Raw genomic sequence first — 23800 nt, 5'->3', positions numbered from 1 at the left:
CCATGACCGCGAAGCAGGAAAGCATCCCTCCTCCCCGGAAAAAAGTTATCTCTTGGAACGCCATTTACATGATGGTGCATTTCGACGCGGTAGCAGCCAACGCCGGCACCGACAGGGGCACAGACAGCGAAGTGTGATGCCACTCCAGGTGCTCCTGGAAGGCCCGCAGGTCCGGGAACCCGGCCTCGTCCTGCGCATACCTCAGCTCCTCCTCGCCGTCGTACCCCTGGTCGACGTACGTGTACTGATCGCAGTACGGGCACGTCAGGCGCGCCAGCCAGTGGCCCCGCGGGGGCGCCATGTGGTTCGCAATCGCCACCGGCGCGAACACGATCGTCTTCTTCTCCTCCCCCTCCTCCTCCGACGCCCGTGAAGCCGCCGCCTGCCAGTTCGGCTGCGCGTCCCCCGGCAGGAGCGGTCGCCTCGTCGCCGGCATGGCCGCCACGTCCTCCCACACGATAAACCCGTCGCAGTAGTCGCACGCGAAGGCGATGTCCCTCTCGCCGAACCGCTGGAACGTGCCTACGGCGTTGCACGCTGGGACCAGGCTCTCCAGGCTGGCCCTCCGACGCGGGGCCGCGGGGCCGCGGTGCTGTTGCTGGTGTTGCTGCGACTGCTGGTGTTGCTGATGTGGTGCCGGCGGGTGGAGGCTGTCCATCTGTTGGTTATTTTGCTGTTGCTGCTGCTGCTGCTGCTGCTGCGACTGCTGTCGCCATCGCGGCAGCTCGCCGTGGGCCTCGCGTTCCCGCTCGCGCCCGCGCTCCCGCTCGACCCGGCGCTGCTGGCGGAAGACGAGGAAGGCGCCGAGGCAGCGGGCGGCGGTGTCCTGCTCGGTGTTGAAGACGCGCCTCGCGGCGCGGCACTGGGCGCGGTGCAGCTCCCTGCGGAGCGCCGACGTCTCGCGCACCCACAGCGGGTTGATGGGCCCGCCCGCCCGGGCCCAGTCCTTGAACGTCTGGGCGTGGAGATCGAACCTGGTGCGCAGGGCGCGGAGCTCGTCGAGGGAGTCGCCTGTTTTGAGGGGGTGGGGGGAGTGTCTTGTTAGATCAATTTGCCTGGGATGCGCTTTGGTCTCTACACGGGGATGCTTGTGTGTTTGTTTGTTTTGGGACTGAGAGGTAGGTGGGCACACGAGGGAGGATACGTATGTATCAGAGCGAGAGAAGAGGGAGCAGACCCGACTGGACTGGACTGGACTGGACTGGACCTGGGTGACAGAGACAACGGCCAGGGGCTTTTTCCAAAACAATACACACACGGTACCGTACTTACGCCTGCGGTCGTTCTCATAGTAGCACTGGCCATTCAGCAGCGGACCCATCTCCTGGAAGTCCTTCTTCGCATCGTCGAGGGCGGCCTCGAGGGCGCGGAACTGGTCGTCCTCGTCTGGGCCCCAATGGCGCTTGTCGGCGAGGGTGAAGACGCGCAGCGCGCCGCCGAGCGACGCGGCGATGCCGGCCAGGAGGGTGCCGACGGTGTCGTCATCACTCATGTCTGTGTTGCCCGCGCCGGGGCCCGGTGGTTGCGGTCGTCGTCGGCGGGTGTTGTCGTCATCCAAGGCGTTGGGGAAAACAGCCAAGTTTCTTTTTCGAGAGGTCCGGCGGCGGGTGGTCCCGGGGATTTGGGCGGCCTCCAAGAAATATAGAAGGTGGGTGGGCACCTACTACCTCCCTAGGTACCCAGATTGTGGAGCTCAGCTCGCCTAGGGCGCCTTGCGAGGCGGGGGAGGTGGGGGGAACCGTTGTTCAAAAGTAGGTATGTACTGCACAATGCAGAACCTGAAGGAACCCGGAACAGTCACATCACAGACTCAGAGGACTGGGCCGTTTTGACCGGTGGCCGGCCCTCCTTCATAGGGCAGAACCGATGCCCACAAAAGACAGGTGTGTCGCTGTTTGGGGTGCAGTTTTGTGGCAGCCCAGATCCTCCATTTCGGTAGCCTAGAACACCATCGAGTCCTGGACAAGTACATTTTAGGTGGGGCGTATGTACAAACTTCCCGAAGTTCAATCTACAGACATCGATGTGTGGCAGCAAACCCAAGGCGATACAAAACTCAGTGTAAGATAATTAATCGAGTTAAGTTACCCTTGGTCTTCCTAATGAGAAAATCTCCTGTTCAGATTGCGGCGTAAGTGATGCTGAGCACAGGCGTCATCATTAATTTCACCACTCTCCGTCCCACCGTTGGAAACTATTTAAGTGGATACAAACCAGCGCTCTTCAACAATTGGGTACATTTCGGGGCGCAGTGGCGGAGTGGTTATCGCGTATGACTAGAATCTAGTCTATCATATTCCTTCGGGAGCAGAAGTTCGAATCTTCTCTGCGTCGTCTCTTTTTTCTTTTTTTTCCCCCTCCGTTTCTGCATCTTTGTATTCAATTTTTCCAAGTTGGTTGTAACAAAGGTTGTTGGGTTTCTTTTCGCAAGGTTTGTGAGGTGCTGTACGGATATAATAAGTAGCCTTGCAGTTAAACGAAGCAGGACCAAAAACCAAGGAGTTGAGCAGTCCTAGTCAAGCACGCTGCATGTCAGATTCAGCCACCTGATTGCATTCCACTATATTGGGTCGTCCTTCAGTTCTGCTGCAGCACAGAGTCCTTGGCGACAGTGACCAATGATCTGGCATTGATGCTGCCGAAGGCTGACCTATCCCCGGAAGGGATGCCGCCCGGAGACGATGGACGATTGGCGGAGTTACGCCTCTGACAGCTAGGTACCTGGCTAGCGGCTAGATCGGTCTCAGCCCTACCGCTACAAATTCCCGCCCGTCGTGATTAGTATTCCGTGGAGACTATGGTGTAATGGGAGTTACAGGCAGACAGACTTCTTGACATGCCGTTTAGCCTGCATTTATCTTGCGCACTGCCGCAACAGCTTGTGGTTTGTCGCGTGATACTATACCCAAATTTGTAGGATGAGATATTTACATTAGATGTAGGTAGGTTGAGGTATGTACCTATATAAGAGTTTATGCATAGCCGCTGAAATGATGTCATTTCGAACCAATATCTAGACACGCAGCCAAACTATGGATAGATGTGCTTGTCCAGCTAGTGTACAGCAGCCACCGCTTCAGACATGGCCTACCTCCTCTTCGTGGCCTTCCCACCGTCCACACCCGTGGCCTTCTTGGCGGTGTTCCCCTTCTCCGCGGCGACGGCAGCCGGAGCAGGCAATGCCTTGCCCTCACTCTTCTTCTCCTCCTCGACTTCGTCATCGCCTCCCTGTCCGAACTCATTGACGCGAGTGTAGTCGATCTTGTACGCCCATCTCTGGTAGATGTACACAAAGAAGATGACATCGTCCCGGAGCGTGGCCAGGCGATGCAGGAGGGGCATCTTGATGGTGAAGGCGAACAGGTCGTCGATGAAGGTGTTCAGGAACTTGTACATCATGGCCTTCGCGGGCATGTGCGCCACGCTCTTGAGACGGTAGTTGATGTAGAGAGACGGAATCATCATCAGGAAGCCGTAGGCGTAGACGGATCCGACCAGGGTCGTGATGATGTACGAGTACCACGACTTATGAGTGTCGTAGAACAACGAGTAGATGGCATACGCGACCAGCAGCGGGACGCCGCCAACGTACATGTACTTGAAGGCGATCTCGTCGTATTCCTTGGTCTTCTCCTCGGTATCGCTCAGCTTGTGCTTGTCTTCAAAGGAGATGCGGTATGGGATCAAGGAACCGGCCGGGGCGGGCCGCACGCGGACGTTGACCACCGTCGTGACCTTCCACAATTCAATGAGGATACCGATGCCCTGCGAGCCCAGGATCATCCAGCTCGTGTTCTGGGACTGGTCAACCAAGTAGAGGAAGATGACGAGCTGCATGAACACGTTGGCGAGGATTGATCGCACCGAGATGCCGACATTGTCCTTCTTCTTGCGATAGTGTGCGATGTCCGAGCCGAACGCCAGCGTCTCCAGTATGATGTGAGCGATGCTCACTACGATCGTCACACTGAGAAGGATTGGGTTCGTGTCCAGTAGGATCTCCTTAACCATGTCGATTTCGGTGCCATCACCTCCGCCAGGCATGGCGTTTCCGTAGGCAGCCTGCCGGGCAGTCTCGCGGGAACTCAGTTCCATGGTCGCCATGATCTTAAACTTCCAATCGGCGAGGTTGCCGAGGTCGATATGCAGCGGCAGCGTCTCAACAGTGTCGTTAAGCAGCGTCATGTGGCTCTTCAGCTGCCAGAAGGTATTGACGAACACGATAGGATAGTACCAAGAGTTCTGTCCGGAGCCATCTCGAGCGCCCGTGGCCTCGAGCTGCACGAATTGGCGCACAGCAGGGTGGACCTGAGGGAAAGCCATGACACCGGAATTCGGGATCAAGGAGAGCGTCGTGTTTGGGTGGTAATAGTTGCCGACAACAGGCCCAGTCTGCCGTTCCTCTACTTCCTGCTCCTGCTCATGCTCCTCCGCGTCGGCTGCGTCCTTACTCCCAAGCAGGTTTCTCGTCTTTGTGACTTTCTTCTTCGCGATGTACTGTGTCAAGGGGTAGACGAAGTGGTACGCAGAAGCCGGGTCGTACGGCGACTCGGTAGGATCGAGCTGGGCTCCGGCAAGTCCGATGTAGAAGTGTCCCCAAAGTGTGCCATTGTTCTGAACAGAAACCGGAACCTTGATCGTGGTGTCGATCGATCGCTTGTCGCTGTAGTTACCAATCTGGAACCCTTGTTCTTCGAGAACGATCATGTCCTTCGACGTATCCCTAATGGTTCTGGGGACAAACGATGGCGAAAGGGTCACAACAATATCCACCTTGCTGTCCTCTGGCCATATGGGCGCAATTCTCTGAGGGATCTGGTTGTATATGGCCCCTTCATCTAGTGTCTGTGGTCGCAGCTGGTACGCAGGGATATCGCCGGTATTGCCGGGAATCTGTACGGCCTTGCCCTCTGCATCGGTCACGGTCTGAGTGGTCTTCCCGCTTCCGGTGAACTGTTTCATCAGAAATTGCATGGCGACATACATTGCGACAGCTTGAGCGATCTTCATAAAGAAGGATTGCTGGGTCTAGATCAGCATCCCTACATCTAATGGTTGAGCAAGCAGGAGGGTTTCTTACGCCTTGCGCCTCTGGCTCGGCCGGCCTGTTGCCGGCCGCGGCCACGGCATTGTCTTGAGGCATCTTAACAGAGCGCGTCTTGGGGTTTCCGATGGCCTCGACAAGGAGGTAGGGTGGATGCTGGGAAACACAGCTGACGGCTGTCGTTAAATCGGATGCGATGGATGGTCGGGTCCTTGACGGGAGAAGCGAGGGACCGAATTTCCGGAACCGTGGTTCTCCCCAGCAGAATCCAGAAGCAAATTGGGGCAAATCACAAGCTGATTTGCCCCCACGTTGGACCCACAACGACTTGGCTACTCACTAGTGTAGTAGGTGTTTTCCGACCCCGAACCAGGGGCATTTTCTGTCGCACAAGAACTTACGACGTCACTGGGGACCCGAGTGTCCCACAAGGCCGTTCCCGTGATCCGATGCATTACAGTGATTGCACCTCCCCAAGTCGACCTCCTAATAGTCGTCGTCTTTCCGCGCTCGGAGCCACTCGTGGATCTGCCCCAGTGGAGATGCTCCACCTGGCCCTGCGTCGGCGATGTGGTGGTCACAAGGTACGCGCCACTAGGTCCCTGATTCACCGACTTAGCCACCTCCATCTCCAAATATAACCACTCCTGTTTCCAGGTCTCATAGAATTCCGACTTATTACTTTCCCCTGTATAAGAGCGGTTGGTCAGGACCTTCATTTCGACATTCGTAAATTCATTTGTCACATTCCGTACTCCTTTTCATATTTGAGCCAAGTGAATATATACATTTAGAGGGTGAGCTGGCCACGAATTGACTTCCACCACCCGTTCCTACCTTCCCCTACCGCCTTCCCCTTCTCGAATCGCCTGCCGTAAAAGCACACGGATTGGGTAGACACCATGGACGCCGTTGGAACCTCGGGGACCTCCACTCCCTCCAGCATAAACCCCGGTCCGCCTCCACGGACCAAGATCTGCGTATACTGCGGTTCAGCGCCGGGCAATGACCCAGCCCACATCGAGGCGGCAAGGGAACTAGCCCGGGCCATGGCTGCGCACAACATCGCACTAGGTGAGCCCAAACATATTCCGTAACCATGACTACCACCAGCACTTACTCATCCCCTCCGTTCTTTCCCAAAACCAGTCTATGGCGGCGGCACAGTCGGTCTCATGGGCGAGCTCGCGAAGACTCTCGTCTCGCTCGCGGGCCCGGAATCGGTCCACGGCATCATCCCCGAGGCCCTGGTGAGGTACGAGCGGGACCCGAACTACACGTCGAAGAGCGTAAACGGGGAGGCCTTGCTGGCGGTGCCGGAGGAGAAGGTGTTCGGCAAGACGACGGTGGTGAAGGACATGCACACCCGGAAGCAGATGATGGTGCGGGAGGTGGTGGCCGGCGGCCCCGGCAGCGGCTTCATCGCCCTCAGCGGCGGCTTCGGCACCATCGAGGAGCTGTTCGAGACGGCCACGTGGAACCAGCTGGGGATCCACAACAGGGGCATCTGCGTCCTGAATGTCAACGGGCTCTACGACGGCGTCTTCGAGTGGATCAAGAGGACCGTCGAGGCGGGCTTCATAAGGGAAGGGAACTCTGATATCCTGGTCCAGGCGTCGAATGCCGTCGATGCGGTGGCAGCATTGAGGGACTACAAAGTCTCGCAGTCTGTGCTGAAGCTTGCTTGGGGGAATATGTAGACGGAATTCAAGAATCGGTTCATGCCTGGAATGAATTGGGGGGGGGGGCGTTCTGGGGTCGGCCGGCAGCATCCGGGCGTTCATGCACCATCATGGGGTTAGGTGATAGACTCAGGGGATAGGGAGAATCGATATCAATAGATCATATCATCCCAAGGTCCAAACGCAGGGCAAACAGGCTGCGCGCCGAGAACCTTGATTTGGAATTTCAAAGACCGTCTAATGGTACAGTGGCTGGCTGGCCGGCTCTCTTGACCTCTCCAACGCCACGCATGAGCTACGGGCTGGGCGTGCCCTTTAATCATCGACCTCCATGGTCTCCCCTGTGCCTTCTTCGTTTTCTTCCTTGTCGTCCGCGACACTCTCTATCCATGCGCTGACGTCCTGGCCGTCAAACACCTTGAACGGCTCGACCTTCCTCTTGCCGCCGTCCGTTGCGACAATGCCCACGACACCGACGCTGGTGTTCTCGATGGTAAGCTCCCTGTCCTGCACCAAGCTCTCCTTCAGCGCCTTGAGGCCATGCCGTATGAGCTCCTCCTTGTCACAGTCGGCAAACTTGTCGATATTCTTCTCCAGATATGTCCGCGCCATCTGGCTGCGCGCGCCAATGGCGAAGGCGACCATCTCCTCAGTCATACCGCTGGGCTGAAACTCGAACAGGTGGGGGCCGCGCTCGTCGACGCCCGCCACGAGTAGGCCTACGCCGTACGGCCGCTTGCCGTAGTGCTGCGTGTTGATCTGCGCCTTCTCGCCGATCATGTCGATGAGGTTCCGCAGGGGCATGTCGCGCCCGTATGTGAGCCGGTGGCCCAGGCATTGCTGCTTCATGAAGTTGGAGAGCACCCGCGCATCGGACGTCAGGCCGGCGATGGCGATTCCGACGTGTTCGTCGATCTGGAAGAGCTTCTTTTGGTACGACGACAGTTCTTCGGCATTACGCTAGAGGACGACGTTAGCTGCGCGGTCTCTTCTTAGTTTTGGTTGGGTGTAGACGGGGCAAGCCGTCGTCGACGTGGCGGGTCTGGCGCGTAAATACCTTGATGGCAACTATGACGGCATGGGACTTGCTGGCAATTCCAACCACCACCGATCCTTGCTTCACAGCTTCCGCCGCATACTCGACTTGGAATATCCGTCCTTGCGGCGAGCTGAGAGCTGTTAGATGATGGAGCCTGCGATGCACAACACGGGGTATGGGTTAGGAAAGCTTACAATGTGACGGAATCGTTATCGTAATTGTTCCTGAACATGATGGCAAGCCGGGGGGTTCACAAGGAGGATAACTGATTCAGGTTGAGAGCTGGGGACGAAGTGAAAGGACGGGGCTTGGAGTTTGACGTGCTGCTGCTCCCACAGCGGTTGGTAGGCAGCTCCAAGCTTCGTAACTAATAATAAGGTACCTCTGTCGCTGAAAAGAATCGCCGGTACCGTAAAATGGTAAGGTACGTACCTTGCTTGTTTGGCGCAGCTGCAAACAGACTAGACTGTATATAGACTAGCTCACTAATGACCCATGCAATCCAGGTATCCACCAGACCTTGACCATACCAGGACCCGCCGAGGGTGACGACTTCGGTTTGCGGCGCTGAACCTCACCACTTAGCAGCACATTGCGCCTCACAATCTCGAGGCACTCCGACCGACCAACGCCCTTTCTCCTTTGTTGTAATAACCCACGCTTGTATCGAAGCCCCGGTAAATCTCGATAGTTACAACAATCATCAGTTCGTCTGTTGCGTGGCGGAGCTCGTTACCTTCCCCGACACACCAGCAACCCAACCCCCCCCCCCCGAGTTCAAGATGCCGAACGCAGGGCTCAAGACCATCATCGCCCTCTCCTTCATTCTTGCCGTCGGCTTCCTCCTCGTCATCCTATCATGTGCGCTGTGGAAGTCGTACTACCCCCTCCTCGTCGTGGCCACCTACGTGCTGGCTCCTGTGCCGAATTGGCTATGTAGCCTCTGCGCGAACCCGGACGACTTTGTCGAGAGCTCGTCAGGCTCGGCCGTGCTGGACCTGGGGCGCTTCTGTACCGGATTCTTGGTCATCATGGGAATTGGTAGGTTGACGAGCTTCGGCCGCGGCTGTAGAACTGTATGGGGCTGTGCAAACTGACAAATGTCTCTCTAGCCCTCCCTATCGTTCTCGCACACTCGCAGATTATCCAGGTCGGCGCGATGGTGATGTCCGTAGTCGGAGGTCTGCTGATCTACGGCACCGTCATCAGCTTCACCATGTTCTTCCAGGAGGAGCAGGACTTCTGAAAGCATCGGCAGTTGGGGCGGAGAATGGTCATATGGAATCGAGAGAGTAACGGGCACTTGTACAGTGTATCAACTTCATTAGTGACATAAATCGGACGGAGCATGGGGCCGAGGCTTTGGTTATTGGGAAAGGGCATGCGATGAAATTTCAAGAGCGCGTTGATATCCCATCTATGGTCTAAAGGCCTGAGTGGCGTTTCTTTCTTTATCTTTCCAGATTGCTCCGTTGAGTCTTAGCAGCCAGACGCCGTATCCTAGACTCCGAGGTACGTTGAGTATCCGGAACCTCTACTACGCCAAATCCCGCAAATGCTGGGGAGAAAAGTAAAATCAAACCAAGTCCGTGAAAACGCCGAGCGGCCCAGCAAGTTTCGTGAACATTTCCTCCCTCTCGCCTTCAGGGGTGCTCAGAATCGTGACCGCGCCACCCGCCCCAATCCGCCAGACCTCGAGCGGCTCTCCGGCGGGCTCGGGTCCTCCCTTCTCGTCATCCCAGCGGAACATGCTCCTGATGGTGACGCTCCAATCTCCCCTGCCCGAGGCGCACATGTAACCCACGACGCCCGAATACAGGCTCCGTTCCTGGCGCTCTTCGATCTGCTGCAGTATCTCGCAGCTTCTCTTCTTCGGGGCCCCAGTCATGCTTCCCGGCGGCAGACTCGCCGCGAGCACGTCCAGGCCGGTGTGCGCCCCGGGCGCCTGGCCGCCGCCGCCATCCCTCCTCCCCGGCAGCCGGCCCTCGACGACGGTGATCATCTGAAAGACGCTCTGGTACTCCTCCACCTTCATAAGGTGCGGGACCGAGACGTTTCCGGAGCCGCAGATACCGTGGAGGTCGTGGCGCACCAGGTCGACGATCATGAGGTTCTCCGCCTCCTCCTTGGGCACGTGCAGGATCTCCTCCGCCTGCCGGAGCGTCCGGACGGCGTCCGACTTCCGCACCGTGCCCTTCATCGGCCGCATTGAGCAGAGGCCGTCGCCGTCGTACAGCAGGAACCTCTCCGGCGAAGCACTCACCAGCGTGGCGCCCCCGAGGCGCAGGTACGACGCAAACGGCGCGGGCTGCCGCGCCCGCAGCGTCTTGAATAGCTGCCACGAGCCCGCCGCCTTGATGGACGATCGACGCCGACGCTTGGGTCGCGGGTTGGCTCGTCTCCCGTTTGTGACGGAATCGCTCCTGGGTCGTGTGATTTTGGTCTGGCTGGTGAGGCATAGTTCGTATGAATCTCCCGCCGCGATGAATTCCTGGCAGGCCCTGACCTTGTCCTCGTATCCGACGACCGGCGGGGTCACTATGCAAGATCTAGCAGCGGAGAGAGACCGGGGTTTCTCCTGGTCGAGGCATGCGACGAGGACGCCCGGCGCCCCGCCCGCCTTTTTCTCAAGGGGGGGATTCGGAACGGGACACGTGCGACTCTGCCAGATGTATGAATCCTGCAGCTTTGCAGTCGTCTTCTCAAGCCAGGTATCCTCATTCTTAACCCGTGGTTTCAGCTGCTGTACGTGGAGCAGGCCGTTCCTGTGGTCGATGACGATGCTCCTTGTGATCCACGCGAGACAGATATCTGGGCGGTGATGTCCCCGAGGCTCATGCAGCTTGACCCCAATGCCTTCTAGGCCTTGTTCGTAGGTGATGTAGCCCATGAACCCACCCATGAATGGCGTGTCAAAGTCAGCCGTCATGTCTAGGCGTCGTTTGTCTTGGAAGTCTGCGAGCAGGTTCCAGATACCCCCATAGCCGTCCAGGGGAATCTTCTCCGCAATGCCAACCGGGATGTCCGCAATCGACCGCAGGCTCGCCGTGGCATGGTCATCTCCAGTGTGATACTCGATACGCAGCGAGTCCGCGACGTCCAGGGCAATGATGCTATACCTGCCACGCACATCGGCCACCGCATCAGTCGGCGCAGGCAAGTCGGCGTTCGCCGAGTCCAGGACGATCTGCTCCGACGCCTTCGCCCCGAGCGCCTCGACAATGTCCGGGACCAGTACGTGACCAGGCAGAGGCACCGTCGCCGACTGGAACTCGTGATCGAGACCAAAAGTCCTCCACCAACCCCCCTCCGCCGCACCGCCCAGCGCCGGCAGCCGCGACAGCAGGCTGGGCCTGGTCGCGCTCCGCGCAAGCGTCCCCTCCGCCGGCGCCGCCGTCAGCACCCTCCCGCGCGCCCGGTTCCACCTCATCGCCTCGGCGAACCAGTTCGCGACGACGCGGTCCCCCTCGGCCTCGGTGCAGACCGATTCCGGGTGATACTGCAGACCCCAGAACGGCCGGCGCGCGTGCCTAGCCGCCATGAGGATCCTCTCCCTCGCCGCTCCTCCGCCGCGCTCCTCCTCCACCCACGCAAGCGGCACGACGTCCGGACACCCTGGCAACGGCCGCCATCGCGCCGCCGTGGCGTCCCAGTCCGCGGCCGCAACGCCGTCCTGGCCGACGTCGGCGCCGAGGCTGTGGTACAGCGTGGCCCTGAACGGGCCGACGCCGCGGAATATGTCCCCTCCCTCCGCCGCCCCCGCCGCCCCGCCGCCCGCGTGCTCAATCGCCCTCACCATCCCGTGCAGGCCCCTCCGCAGCCTCCGGACGCCGCCGCCTCCGGAGCAGTAGTGCGCGACCATGCTCTGGAACCCGAGGCAGACGCCCAGGGCGGGGACGACGTCGGCGTCGGGGAGATCCCAGACGAGGCGCATGAGGCCCACGTCGGCGTCGTTGTCGGGCGAGCCCGGCCCCGGCCCGCACACGACGGCGGCGCAGCCGGCTAGCTCGGCGCGCAGGAGGCGGGCTAGGTCCGGGGAGCCGGCCGGGGGCAGGTGCGGGGAGCCGATAGGGAGGACGGAGACGTCGGCGCCCAGGAGGGAGGTCAGCAGGGCGACGATGTTGTTGGAGAAGGAGTCGTGGGCGTCGATGAACAGGATCCGCGGCCGGGCGGCGGAGGCGCCGGGCGTGGTGGCCATGTTAGCGGGTATGGATGGGTATGTTGTGTCTCGTCCGGGCGTGGGTCAGGCAGGTGTTTCCGGAATCGAATCGTTTGAAAAATCCCGTTAGCACCCCCCGACTAGGCCTGGATCCCGGCTCTGCCCTGAGGACTTGTTCCGAATGGAATAAACATCAGTGGCTTTCTGTGCTAAATGTATCAGAATCGGTATGACGTTTGATAGCAGATGGGAAATTTTTGTCGGTGAAGGGTGGCAAAATGGCATGTGGCTGGCGTGTGTAAGTCGAACCTTAAGGGCCACATAAAAAAAGAATGTCGCTTGGAATCGGCTATGGCGTCGACTAAGGCGTCGGGCGACCGAGGCTGAATATCAATGCTTTCTGTGCCTGTTATAAATGGGAGCCATTCGTGGGAGCACAGCATGGGGAAATAGCAGCAGTGCTAAAAGGGCAGTTGATTAACTCGGCATGTACATGGTATAGTATAGGTAGCCTACAAGCCTGCCTCGATTGGCCAGGGAACTTCTTCTGTCTGAGACGAAATCTGCAGCTGGCGAAATCCGCAGCCCACCTAGTCCCGATCTCTGACAACGAGGCGGAACGGCTGTCTCGAATGCCATATCCGGCGTTCCTTCGCCCCGAGCGCCGCATCCATCATGGTCTGGGTATCCGATCTCGGCCTCGCCGACGACCTCTTCTTCTCCTCCTCGGTGACGGGCTTCCACAGCTGCGTCTCCTCCACCGATGCCGTGACCTCGAACTCGCCGCGGCACAGCGCCGTCACGCCGATGGACGCGTCCACGCTCGACTTGCCCGGCAGGAGCTGGAGGGGCTGCTGCAGGGTGCCGTTGAAGCCAAACTTGCGCGTGAAGTCCAGGGCGACGTTCAGGGGACGGTGGCACAGGGCCGGCATGATCCGGAGTAGCGGGTAGATGGGCTGCTCCGTTCGGTTGGTGACACGGACGTTGAGCTGGACGAACTCGTCCACGAACACGACGTTCTTCCTCTGCTCGTCCGAATGTTCGTCTTCGTCTGGGTCGTGCACCGAAATCTCGATGCCGATCTCATCCACCTTGATGGCGTCGATCATGCGAGTTGTCAGACGCATACCGCGGAGCTCCACGGTCCCGCTCCTGGTGGCTCCCGAGTTGGACTTCCAGGTACCCTTCAGGGAGTCCAGGATCCTTTCCCTGTACCAGAATGCCTCTCGGTTCGCCCGCTCAACATCGGGTGAGATTTTGGTGCTGACAACAAATTGGCGCTGTCTCGAGGGATTGAGCGCGGGTATGAAGGCGTGGGGATCTTCCAAGTAGATCCTCCGTAGAGGGAGAATCACACGACTTGTGTTCCCAGGGAGGATATGCTCTTCAACCATCGCGCCGTCCTCAACCTCGAGTCGAACGCTCATGTCGCTCGGCCACGCATTCCGCAGGTCGAGCATCAGCAGGAAGTACTGGTCAGCGGTCATCTCAGGGCCGTACTCGTCATGGCCCATCCGCCTCCAGAGTGGTTCGGGGATGCTCCCATGGAGCGGCAGAACATCGATCCTGGAAACCTCGATGCTAGCATTGACGGTGACGGTCAACTCCAGTGAGACCTGCCGGGTATAGAACTTGTCTCCAACTTCATCGTGCGGGACACCTAGATGTGCGTAGTCGATTTGTATGAGGCCATTCGTCAAGCCGGGCTTCCCAAGGATTTCGAATTCAAAAGTCGCAGTCTGGCCAGGCGCGATGAACCGCTTCTTATCCGCCCCGTTCCGCAGGCGTAAAGCCTGTTTCCTGGCTAGGATGAGTTCGTATTCGTACAGCTCCGCTGACGTCGCTTCACGGCTATTCAATGCTGCTTGGAGCGGCTCAAGGGTCGAGTCCTTGAAAGAGAAGAGGAGGAAATCGACAGGCGTCGTAGTGGACAGATTCTGCAGTGTGACAGAGAAGGTCTGGCGCTCTCCTTCTAGGATCATGACCGACGATTGTGGAAGGGTAGAAGACTTCACAACCACAACAGGCTGCTCGGAAATGACGCTGAGCTCAAGACGCTCCGGCTCGAGTGGGTGTGCCGAGGCCGACAAGCTGAGATGCCTATCAAAGGCCGCAAGGCCAATTGCCTTGATCTTCGCTTCAGTCTGGGGAACCCATGGTTGAGGAAATATGGGGAACCTCCTCTCCCGACAGCCCCGGATCTGGACTATCGCGCCGGTGATGCTCAGAGGACCAGCACTCGTTGCCGTGCCAGCTATTTTGAGTATTTGTGTCCGGTACGGCCCGATAATAGTGCTCTCCGTCGATGATACGAAGTCGACGCCTTCCGTGTCAAGCCGTATCTTCTCAATCTCCACCTCAATCTCGTAAGTGTTCTGAAGTGTGAGTCTGAAGATTGCAGGCTCCCCGGCTACGACGATCCTGTCGACGGCAGCCTTGTCCGGCTGCTTAAGGAAGGGGTTGTAGATGAAAGGGTTGACATCTTGAGAAGCTCTCGCCGTAGTGGCCTCTGGGAGGATGCCCTTGGCATGGGGGATCGGTGTTCGGGTTGCTGCCAGCGGCTCGAGCTTCACTCCTCTCAAGAGGAATTCGTCCCAATACTCGGCGGCGAGGTGATCCAACCCCAGGCGTTTTGCCAGACTCGATGTCTTCGATATGTTGGTCATCAGACGAACCTGCTCGTCCTTCGTGATGGCAGGGGACGCGTCTTCACGCCTCGGACCGGGCGCAATGCCACGCCCCGCGGTTCGCAAGAGATCGCTTGAGAACCTGAGCACGCCCGCAAAATCGGGCAGTGCTTCGGAAAAATTGATGCAGGCTCGGAGGACGCTGAGTTTCACGCTTTGCATGCCAAAGTATCTTGCTGCTGACTGCTTTTGGATCCTCGCGATGGTCGCAGAGTCAGCGTCCCTGGGAGAACCTGTTCCTGCAGGGAGGGCTTCGTCTTCGGTGACCGGCCCGAGGTCGAAGCCGACAACGCCGTAGGTCTTGAGCAGAATGCCCAGAAACGCGTCTACTCCCTGCTCAACGTCGTCTTCGGCGAGCTGGAGTGCGCCCGACCCATTGCCATGGCCATTTAGCCCGTTCAAGGCGACGAGCCCGGCAGCAGGATGAATGCCTACTTCGGCGGCACCCCGTGTCCGGGCTTCGACTAGACCGCCGATCAAGACTGAAACCAGCTCTCGCACAACCATGGCCTTCTTCCTGTGGAAACCTAAAACGCCCAGCACCGACACTATCCCTCCAAGAATTACTATCCTGTCAATCGTTGTTAACAGCTCCGAGGCAGAGGCCGAGGCCGGGAAGGCACGGAAGAGGGTTGAAGTTATCTGGCTTCGACTGGGAGTGATGGTAAATCTCGGGGACGTGGTCAACATCTTCCCTGGCGCCCTCCCGCGTACCATAATCTCCAAGGACTCTTGGCAGAGCTGGCCCTCGGCAACATGCAGGGCGGAGAGCATCTTGCAGAAACGAATTGTAGCCTCGGAGAGAGGTAGGGGGGGGAGGTGCTCCGCAGAGATTCTCGAGTAGAGAGCCATAATTCTGTCGACCAGGTCGGGCATGGTGACCTGCAGGTTTCGCAACCACCGGGGTTGTTCAGAGTCCTTGCTCTCAGTGTCCCGAGTTGAGGCGCTCGTGCTGGATGCCTTTTCCTGAGGCGGTAGGAGAACGGCAGGGACTTGGAACTCAATGCCGGCCCAGCCCAACAATAGGAGGCAGATGAGGGTGAGTTCCAGGGCCTTCCCGTGCCATAAATGGTCGTTGATGGACTTTGCAAGGCTCGCGCCTTCAACAAGCTCCTTGATGGCATCGCTCCAGCGGCCTGCTTGGAGATAGAGCGAGCCGGTCACGATCTGCACCCTGCATCTCCCCTTATTTCTCCACCTATCGTTCAGTCCGCCTGATCCGAACCCTTGCACCGACACTTTTTCGTGGCTTTGGGCTCGAAACCCCTCAGCAGTACCGGGACGTGCCGGCGCTGCCTGATCTGGGCTCCTGGTCCCTGCCGCGTCGCTTTCGTTCCACATGTCGTCGAAAGTCGTCGGGGGGTTGGACAGGCCGCTCTTGACCGGCGTCGAAGGTCGTGCAGGAGCGGAGGTGCTCGATCCAAGCGGCAAAGCCTTGAATGAGCCAGGAGGCATTGACATTCGAACATGACTTCGGTCAGCCACTCCGGATGCGGAGCTCGACCTTGCATTGGTAGGCATCGCATATTGGGAGTTCCTCCTTGCCAGTGTGGCCGAACCGTCGTCTTTCCAGGCAGACCCATTGAGGTGACTTATCGCCGACGATTGTCCTGGAGAGTCTATGAAGGTCATGGCCTCGAAAGACTTGGCAAGACCCGTCATCTCTGCTAGGAGAAGCGAGGAAATACCACACATGACGGCCTTCATCGTCGTCCGTATATGTTGCTCGGCGGGTGGGATCGTGATAAGCCCATCGGGTATCGTTATCGGATTCTCGGTCGAGGCATTATAGTCGAATATCAAGACCTGATGCACCAGGATCTTGGGGTACGTGTCTCTCAGATCCTCAAGGTCCTGGTCCAGGTTCCGAATGTTTCGTTCTGCCACAGTTCTGCCACCTCCAGACTGCCTCTTGCTGAAGATGGTATTCTCAATCTCTGCTCCATCAGCAATAGCTATAAGCGCCAGAGGCTCCCTGTATAAGTCGAACGGCGAGAGCGCAAGATGGGACGGTGGAGGCACGTGTGTCGTAAGGTCGTAGAACATTGCGCCGCTGGGGAATGCCAGAGGAGAGAACATATCTAGACCAGGCGTGTTAGTTAAACAAGGTCAAATTCTTGCGGGGGAGGCGCGACGTGCTCCTGTTTGGCCGCTTATCAGGCGTGATGTCGCGAAGATAGACAACATGCTCGCTATTCAACCTCTCTACGAAGGTGGAAAACCGGTCCTTCTTAATCTGTCCAATGGGTACAACCAATGCCCTGATCCTCGCCGGGGCGATGGGCAAGAGAGGATCAAAACTCATTCTAGCGCTCGAGTCATTCCTCCAAGGCTCCCGTCACTCAGATCTGGTCACAATGCCGGACATGTCGATGCCTACAGCGGCGGGAGTTTAAGGGGCCGGAGATGTTGCGAAGGAATTCAAGCAAAGAAATTAGGATCATGTGCTGATGCAGTAAAATCCAGACGGTATTATCGCTGGCAGACAACTGGGACAACGACTGGAATAGCAGCCGGAGCTCATTAATCGCATATGAAGTGTTATTGACGGATTATTGGAGGGTTGGACTCAAGATCGCCATGATGGGCCTTGTGCCCTGTGGTCCGAGCGTCAACATGTGGTGATTGGCGCAACATAGAGGGCGAGCAGTTGGCATTTCAGCCTTGCAAATCCGTTAACGTTGAGGGCATAACTCGGGATTCTGTTACAGGGCCCGGGCTTTAGACTTGTTTCTCATGAACATACCTATAATACAATTTTTACAGGTTAGCTTACAAAGTCTTGGAAGTGTCAAGGTTGCTAATTGACGACCACAGTATTTAGTGATCAACTTAAAAGCGCCTCTGATGTCAGCACATAGCATATATCTGCAGATAAGCAGATAGACAGGTAGAAATAGGCACGAATAGGCGCTCTTGTGGAACATTATGCAAAAGGATATAGCTCTGAGATGCTCTTCCTTATTCACACGCTGGTATAGATTAGGTAGTATGAAGGCTCCAAGGTACCTTGGTAGGATCCAGTTGGCATTAAGTGGTTTCGGTTCTGTTAGTCACCTATTCCCCGCGGGTGCCGAGCCACAGCAAGACTTCCTTGGTACCCGATACCTGCTACGGTAAACCGTACAGACGCACTGCAACCTCGAAACGAAGGATCACAACAACAACCATCGTGTCAGTTCCTAAAAAGTCATCTTAAGCCGCTCGACCATTCCTGGCTTTCGGATAGCTATTCGAGTGTATGCAAGTAGGAATTCGCCCGCGATTAAAGGGCAGACCTTCGTTGGTTGATCTGCTCGTGCGTTCAAGCCATGGCCAGTTGAGTCAGTCAACTGTACCTGCAGCCTCGCCGACGCCAGCTCCACAATCCGGGTCTCGGACTGTCCCAATAGCGAACCAACAGGAGGTAGTAGCTTCATCCTATCCACTTCCAACCTCGCCAGCTACACCAGAGCTCCCTTCAACATCGCTATCGCTGAATTCCATTCTACCATCTTCTCCTCCTCCTCCTCCTCCGCCTTCTTCTTCCGGATCTTCGCCCGAATCTGAAGACCCCGCCCCCGGACCGATAGCTTCCCAAAACATGGCTCCCGTAAGCTTCCCTGCCTCTAACCTCTTAGCCCCTACTGCCCCGCCCGCTTTAAGATCAAGGAGCTGATCGGATCGCGCTCTCAACATGTACAGAAGAAGTCTTCAGCAGATGGCGATAAAGATGGAGTCCATACTGGTATGTACCTGCCGAGCTATCATGACGTCCGTGAAGATGCTGACTGACAACGTCACAGGCAAGATCTACTCCATCTCCGGGTCAGTCCCAAGCTGTCCAGCTCGCCATCCTTCCTTCAACACCCAGCTAACCGGATTGCCAGCCCCGTCGTCGTTGCCGAGGATATGATTGGCGTGGCTATGTACGAGTTGGTATGGGACCGAAGCAGTTGATCTTGGGGATCTCCGGACATTCTGTGTGACTGACTCTTTCGAAAGGTGAGAGTCGGCCATGACAACCTTGTAGGCGAGGTTATTCGAATCAACGCCGATCAAGCAACCATCCAGGTGTACGAAGAGACCGGTATGTCTTGGCCCCCCTTCGTCGAAGCCCCGCCAGCTGCTAAAAAACTCTCACATAGCTGGTGTAAAGGTCGGCGACCCGGTCGTGCGAACGGGCAAGCCCCTCTCCGTCGAGCTCGGCCCCGGCCTTCTCAACAACATCTACGATGGTATCCAACGGCCGCTTCAGTCGATTGCGGAAATATCCAAGAGCATCTACATCCCTCGAGGTATTGCCGCGCCGGCGCTGGACAGAGAGAAGAAATGGGATTTCACGCCGACCCTGAAAGTCGGCGACCACATCGCCGGCGGCGACGTCTGGGGCACTGTCTACGAGAACTCATTCATCAACGTGCACAAGATCCTGCTTCCGCCCCGGGCCCGGGGCACGATCACCAAGATTGCATCCAAGGGGAGCTATACTGTCGACGAGAAGATCCTCGAGGTCGAGTTCGACGGCAAGAAGACGGAATACGGCATGATGCAGACCTGGCCCGTCCGAGTTCCCCGTCCGACGACCGAGAAGCTGTCTTCGAATATGCCTTTCCTGGTCGGACAGCGAGTCCTCGACGCTCTCTACCCCTGCGTCCAAGGCGGCACCGTTGCCATCCCGGGCGCTTTCGGCTGTGGCAAGACCGTCATCAGCCAGTCCGTCTCCAAGTTCTCAAACAGCGATGTCATCGTCTACGTCGGATGCGGCGAGCGAGGCAACGAGATGGCTGAGGTCCTGAAAGATTTCCCCGAGCTGTCGATCGAGGTCGAGGGCCGTAAGGAGCCCATCATGAAGCGCACCACTCTTATCGCCAACACATCCAACATGCCTGTCGCTGCCCGAGAAGCCTCCATCTACACCGGCATTACTGTCGCCGAGTACTTCCGCGACCAGGGCATGAACGTTGCCATGATGGCTGACTCGACATCGCGATGGGCCGAAGCACTGAGAGAAATCTCGGGCCGCCTGGGAGAAATGCCTGCGGACCAGGGTTTCCCCGCCTACCTGGGCGCAAAGCTGGCATCCTTCTACGAACGCGCTGGCAAGGTCGAGACTCTCGGCTCGCCCGCGCGAGAGGGCAGTGTCAGCATTGTCGGCGCCGTGTCTCCCCCTGGTGGTGATTTCTCCGATCCCGTCACGTCCTCGACCCTCGGTATTGTACAAGTTTTCTGGGGTCTGGACAAGAAGCTCGCGCAGCGCAAGCATTTTCCTTCCATCAACACTTCGGTCAGCTACAGCAAGTACACGACCATCCTCGACAAGTGGTACGAGAAAGAGTACCCGGACTTCCCCCGGCTGCGCGACCGCATCCGGCAGCTCCTGTCCGACAGCGAAGAGCTCGACCAGGTCGTGCAGCTGGTCGGCAAGTCGGCTTTGTCTGACCCTGACAAGATCACCCTCGACCTGGCCACCCTGCTCAAGGAGGACTTCTTGCAGCAGAACGGCTACTCCGACTACGACCAGTTCTGCCCCATCTGGAAGACGGAGTGGATGATGAAGCTCATGATGGGTTTCCACGATGAGGCGCAGAAGGCCGTTGCCCAGGGTCAGAGCTGGGCCAAGGTCCGCGACGCCACGCAGGAGTTGCAGGCCCAACTCCGCAGCCTGAAGTTTGAGGTTCCGAGCGATGGGGAGGACCAGATTTGCAAGAAGGTGAGTCGATGCGCCCCGCGCGGCAATATTAGGTACTCCTTACTGATAAACTTGGGCATCCAGTACGAATCGATACAACAGTCTATGCTCGACAAGTTCGCGTCCGTCATGGACGAGTAGACGACCCCACGAGACTGCTGCGGGGGAGGGGAAGTCGTGCAGGAAGGAGAGCGGGCGCCAACGGTAAGATAAGTCGAAACCGAGTATCCCCCCCGGTGCTTGATTTTCCGCCCCATGTATATAGCTACAAGTCAGAAACCTGGAAACGCCGTCACATAGAAAGTTGCATGGTATCTCGGAATGGGCGACCCGAGCGTCGCGTTTCTTCGTTCATAATCCCCGTTGTCCTGTTTTGGAGGGGGACGTATTCCTACAGTTCTACCATCGGTCGCTGTTACAGTTCATCTACGTGCCAGTTTTATCCATCCTTTAGATCAGGCAATCTTGACTACTTATCACGAACCGTAAACATCGCAGCGGTGAGATTTGTTTTGCAGGAGTAGCTATACTCTTATTCATTCGTCGTTATGATTGTTCGTTATCATTATTCTGTGAGGGGAAAAGAGGGAGGACAGTCAGAACCAGCAACACCATTCGGCCCTTCCTCATCGCCAGATACCTATACACACATGACTCCCCACAGTTGCCCGGTTCGGTCGCACATCGTAAACCTCTCGTCCCGTGATACACATTCCTAACCGCTCTCCTTTACTCTGGCATCGAAAAGGAGAGAGGGAAGGACGCCCCGGCCGGGTCTTGTAGAGTGCCTTTCATTCCCTCCTATAAGCAGAACCTGTTTGGCCGTGCTGAATCATGCTCCTGTGGCCGTTCCCTCGTCTGGTTGAGTTGCCTGCACGAGTCCAAGTTCCCGGATGAGATGATCCGACTGGAGGGAAAACGACGTAACCGGTGCGGGCGAATCGCAGCTTGTAGGATTTGGCCGTTCCCTGTCGGCCGGCGGCCCGTCCGTGTCAGTCGCCGCGTGAGCACCTTACGCCGTTGGGAGGGCAGGTTCCGGGGGCGATGAGAGGCTCTTCTCCCACTCCTTCATGAAGTCGGACGCCGTCTTTTTCAGGTTGCTCGGTGTCAGGCGGTTCAGCACGGGTGGGAGGAGCTCTTCCAGCTTGTTGCCAGACGGCGAGGACGGGGAATGTAGGCTGGAACGGCGGTTCGTGGATGGCTTCTGGTCCCTGTAGCGCGTGTCAGTGACTTGGGCCTCGTGAAGCGTTCTTGGAGCTGATTCCTCATAAGACGTGCACATACAATGATGCCTGGCTCTCGTCCTCCTTCTCTGGGATGGCTGGGATGATGTCCCCGTTGACAGTGGTGCCGCTCCACCGCGGCGACTTGACGGTCGGGCTGTCCCAGTTGGACCAATCGTTATCGTCAAGCGAATTGATCGTTAACGGCGTCCACGAGAAGTGCTTGCCACTCTTGGTCGTTTCCTTCCTAGAGCTAGCCCGACCGCGCCGTGGTGCAACATCGGAACCCTCCTGCTCTGAACTCTGGAGATCTACGAAACGCGACGCGGGAGTTGGTGTTTCATCGAATATTGAAGACGCCAGGGGACGAGGCGTCGTGCACGGCGCCCGGATTGTGTCCTGATCTCCACCGCATCCGTCCCAACTGTCGGCCTTGTGGGCCGAAGATCTGCTGTTTGCATCAATGCCTCGGAGATATGAGCCCTGGCCGGTGATGGGTTCTTCGCCAACGGTGGCCTGCCTAAGGTCCTCCATGAACGTCCACAGCCCGGCCTTGAAGTCTTCGGCAATCTGCTTGACACCGGTAGCTTGATGGGCAGAGCGAGGAGCCCATGATGCCCGCTTGGGTAGCTGCGCAGGGACAATCGGAGCATAGCGGTTGATGTAGGGAGAATCGAAGTCTTTCAGTGGAGACTTCAAGATGTCCGGCGGGTCTTCGTGGACGGCAAACCCGTCAGTCGTCTTGGCCGGCGATAGAAGAGACAGGGCGCGAGTGTGCCCTCCTTTGAAGACCCGCCTCCGATTTTGAGTTGGCGTGCCCGGCTGGCTTTGCTGGTTCAGCAGTAGAGCCTTCCTCCTGTCTAAATCTGTACTCCGACGGGCCATGCCGTCATCCTGACCCTCGACGTGGGCAACAACATGACGGAGAGGTTCGGCGTTCCGGATTTCTGCTCTCTTTTTGTGCGCCTCGTGTGTAGTCCATTGCTTCTTCAGCTTGGTCAGCTCCGATTCTGCGCGAGTGAGTTCCTCCCGCAGCTCAAGAACACGTCGTTCTTGGGTGGCAATGGCCGTGATGAAGTCGCTAGGGTCAACTGGCGACATCAATGACGGGGTGTCAAGAGGCGTAGGTGGGTACGACGGCATCGTCGACGAGGTGGGTGTTGGTCGCGACGGGAAGGCCGTCGGCAGTGCGATGGGCAAGGTAATTGACAGCCTGTTGGTACTCCGCGACGCCGTCGAAGCAGAACGCGCCGAACGCGTCTCGCAGAGGTCGTCAGCCGACGAAGGTGGTCTGGATGGCATCTCTTCCAGCACTCGAGACGGACCCGGCTCATGAACCCCTCCGGCGCCAGATGCGGGTGGCGGCGGAGGAGCGAAGGGTGCTGGCCTAAGCATGGCTTCTTCTAGGCTGTTGTGGATTGCAAGCATTTGATCCAGGGCCGGGTTGTGTCCTGGCGGACGACGGGTATTGCTGGTCTTGCGCCGGAGGGTCAGCTTTGCCTGTGCGAAGGTACGTGAAGTCTTCTGTAGGATGGTCGGGCAGTAGATGAAAGATGAAGATCTTCGTCGGTAGGGACTGCTGGGAGCACTGTGATTCCGGCGATGGTGGCGTGGCCTTCGGGAGTTGTTGATGCTGGAGGTGGAGGACGTCTTTGTCGTTTTTCTGGCAACGACAGCAGCCTTGTTTATGTTTAACGGATGCCCGTTTTGGATTAAAAGAGCGTTGGAGCAAGCCGATAGAAAGCAAATCTGCAGGAGGGAAACGGATGTCATGAAGAATCAATTGTTGTAGCAGGGGGCAACGGTGAGTGGGCACCTCATCTCGTCCCTATCAATTGGCCTGGGCAGCTGATTGGCGGCGCGATGGTGGTGGATAGTTGCCCCGGACTAAGCTGAGGGACGCCCGAAATAAGATGTGACTGGAGGGGCAATGCGGCGAGTGAACTGGACCTGGACTCTAGGATATTTCATAGAAAACAAAATCTTTTAGCCGTCGTGTGGCCTGCCGTGTGCTGTTGATGACTCCGGAACGAGCGTGCTAGGCTGGGGCGCCAAAATACAACAAAATGTGACTAGCAAAGTCAACAATGATGATGGCGATAAACAGCTTTTGGTCGGAAAAAGGAGTGTCTACTGTGGTAACGGAGAGTTGATCCTTGAGGAAAGTCGAGAAGCTTCCTAGGGGGCCTGACTTTGGTTTAAGTAAGGTCTCACCGCTCTCATTTCGCATACAATCTTATTATGGTACTTCCCCCAAGTCCCCAGTCGTTCTAGCCTCGACACTGCTATGGAAAC

The 23800-nt window shown here is 57.6% G+C and overlaps 4 protein-coding genes and 1 non-coding gene across 5 annotated transcripts; 2 read left to right on the top strand and 3 right to left on the bottom strand.

The window, feature by feature from the left end:
• Window positions 1-64: 64 nt before the first annotated feature.
• Window positions 65-4986, bottom strand: QBC33DRAFT_578988 (cleft lip and palate transmembrane protein 1-domain-containing protein; the record flags this gene model as incomplete). The annotated part of the gene is made up of 5 exons (XM_060431107.1): window positions 65-557; window positions 705-1011; window positions 1273-1494; window positions 1574-1671; window positions 3092-4986. 5 exons carry the CDS (start codon window positions 4984-4986, stop codon window positions 65-67), a joined length of 3015 nt encoding a protein of 1004 aa, XP_060282293.1.
• On the top strand, window positions 2246-2334 carry QBC33DRAFT_t50. Its single transcript has one exon. It is a non-coding gene; the product is annotated as a tRNA-Ser (tRNA).
• Window positions 4987-6317: 1331 nt separating the features above from the next.
• QBC33DRAFT_578986 (transport protein Trs120 or TRAPPC9 TRAPP II complex subunit-domain-containing protein) lies at window positions 6318-16916 on the bottom strand (the record flags this gene model as incomplete). Its single annotated transcript, XM_060431106.1, has 14 exons — window positions 6318-6575; window positions 7144-7686; window positions 7784-7902; window positions 7960-8030; window positions 8528-8619; window positions 9363-9767; window positions 10413-11992; window positions 12441-12444; window positions 12533-14299; window positions 14339-14371; window positions 14405-14765; window positions 14796-15263; window positions 15300-16692; window positions 16751-16916. The coding sequence occupies 14 exons, from the start codon at window positions 16914-16916 to the stop codon at window positions 6318-6320; spliced, it is 7260 nt and encodes a 2419-aa protein (XP_060282292.1).
• An 828-nt stretch (window positions 16917-17744) lies between these two features.
• QBC33DRAFT_106995 (H(+)-transporting V1 sector ATPase subunit A) lies at window positions 17745-20507 on the top strand. Its single transcript, XM_060421887.1, has 7 exons — window positions 17745-18203; window positions 18296-18338; window positions 18397-18418; window positions 18481-18529; window positions 18596-18680; window positions 18739-20303; window positions 20367-20507. Exons 1-7 carry the CDS (start codon window positions 17853-17855, stop codon window positions 20421-20423), a joined length of 2172 nt encoding a protein of 723 aa, XP_060282291.1. The 5' UTR covers window positions 17745-17852; the 3' UTR covers window positions 20424-20507.
• A 787-nt stretch (window positions 20508-21294) lies between these two features.
• QBC33DRAFT_453791 (uncharacterized protein) lies at window positions 21295-23278 on the bottom strand (the record flags this gene model as incomplete). The annotated part of the gene is made up of 2 exons (XM_060424701.1): window positions 21295-21486; window positions 21563-23278. The coding sequence occupies 2 exons, from the start codon at window positions 23276-23278 to the stop codon at window positions 21295-21297; spliced, it is 1908 nt and encodes a 635-aa protein (XP_060282290.1).
• Between the last annotated feature and the right edge of the window lie 522 nt (window positions 23279-23800).

The sequence above is a fragment of the Phialemonium atrogriseum genome, assembly GCF_030411735.1.
Source record: "Phialemonium atrogriseum strain 8032-3 unplaced genomic scaffold QBC33scaffold_16, whole genome shotgun sequence".
NCBI lineage: Eukaryota > Fungi > Ascomycota > Sordariomycetes > Cephalothecales > Cephalothecaceae > Phialemonium > Phialemonium atrogriseum.
The sequence above is the reverse complement of the archived record's forward strand: the minus strand, read 5'-3'. Positions and strand labels throughout refer to the sequence as shown.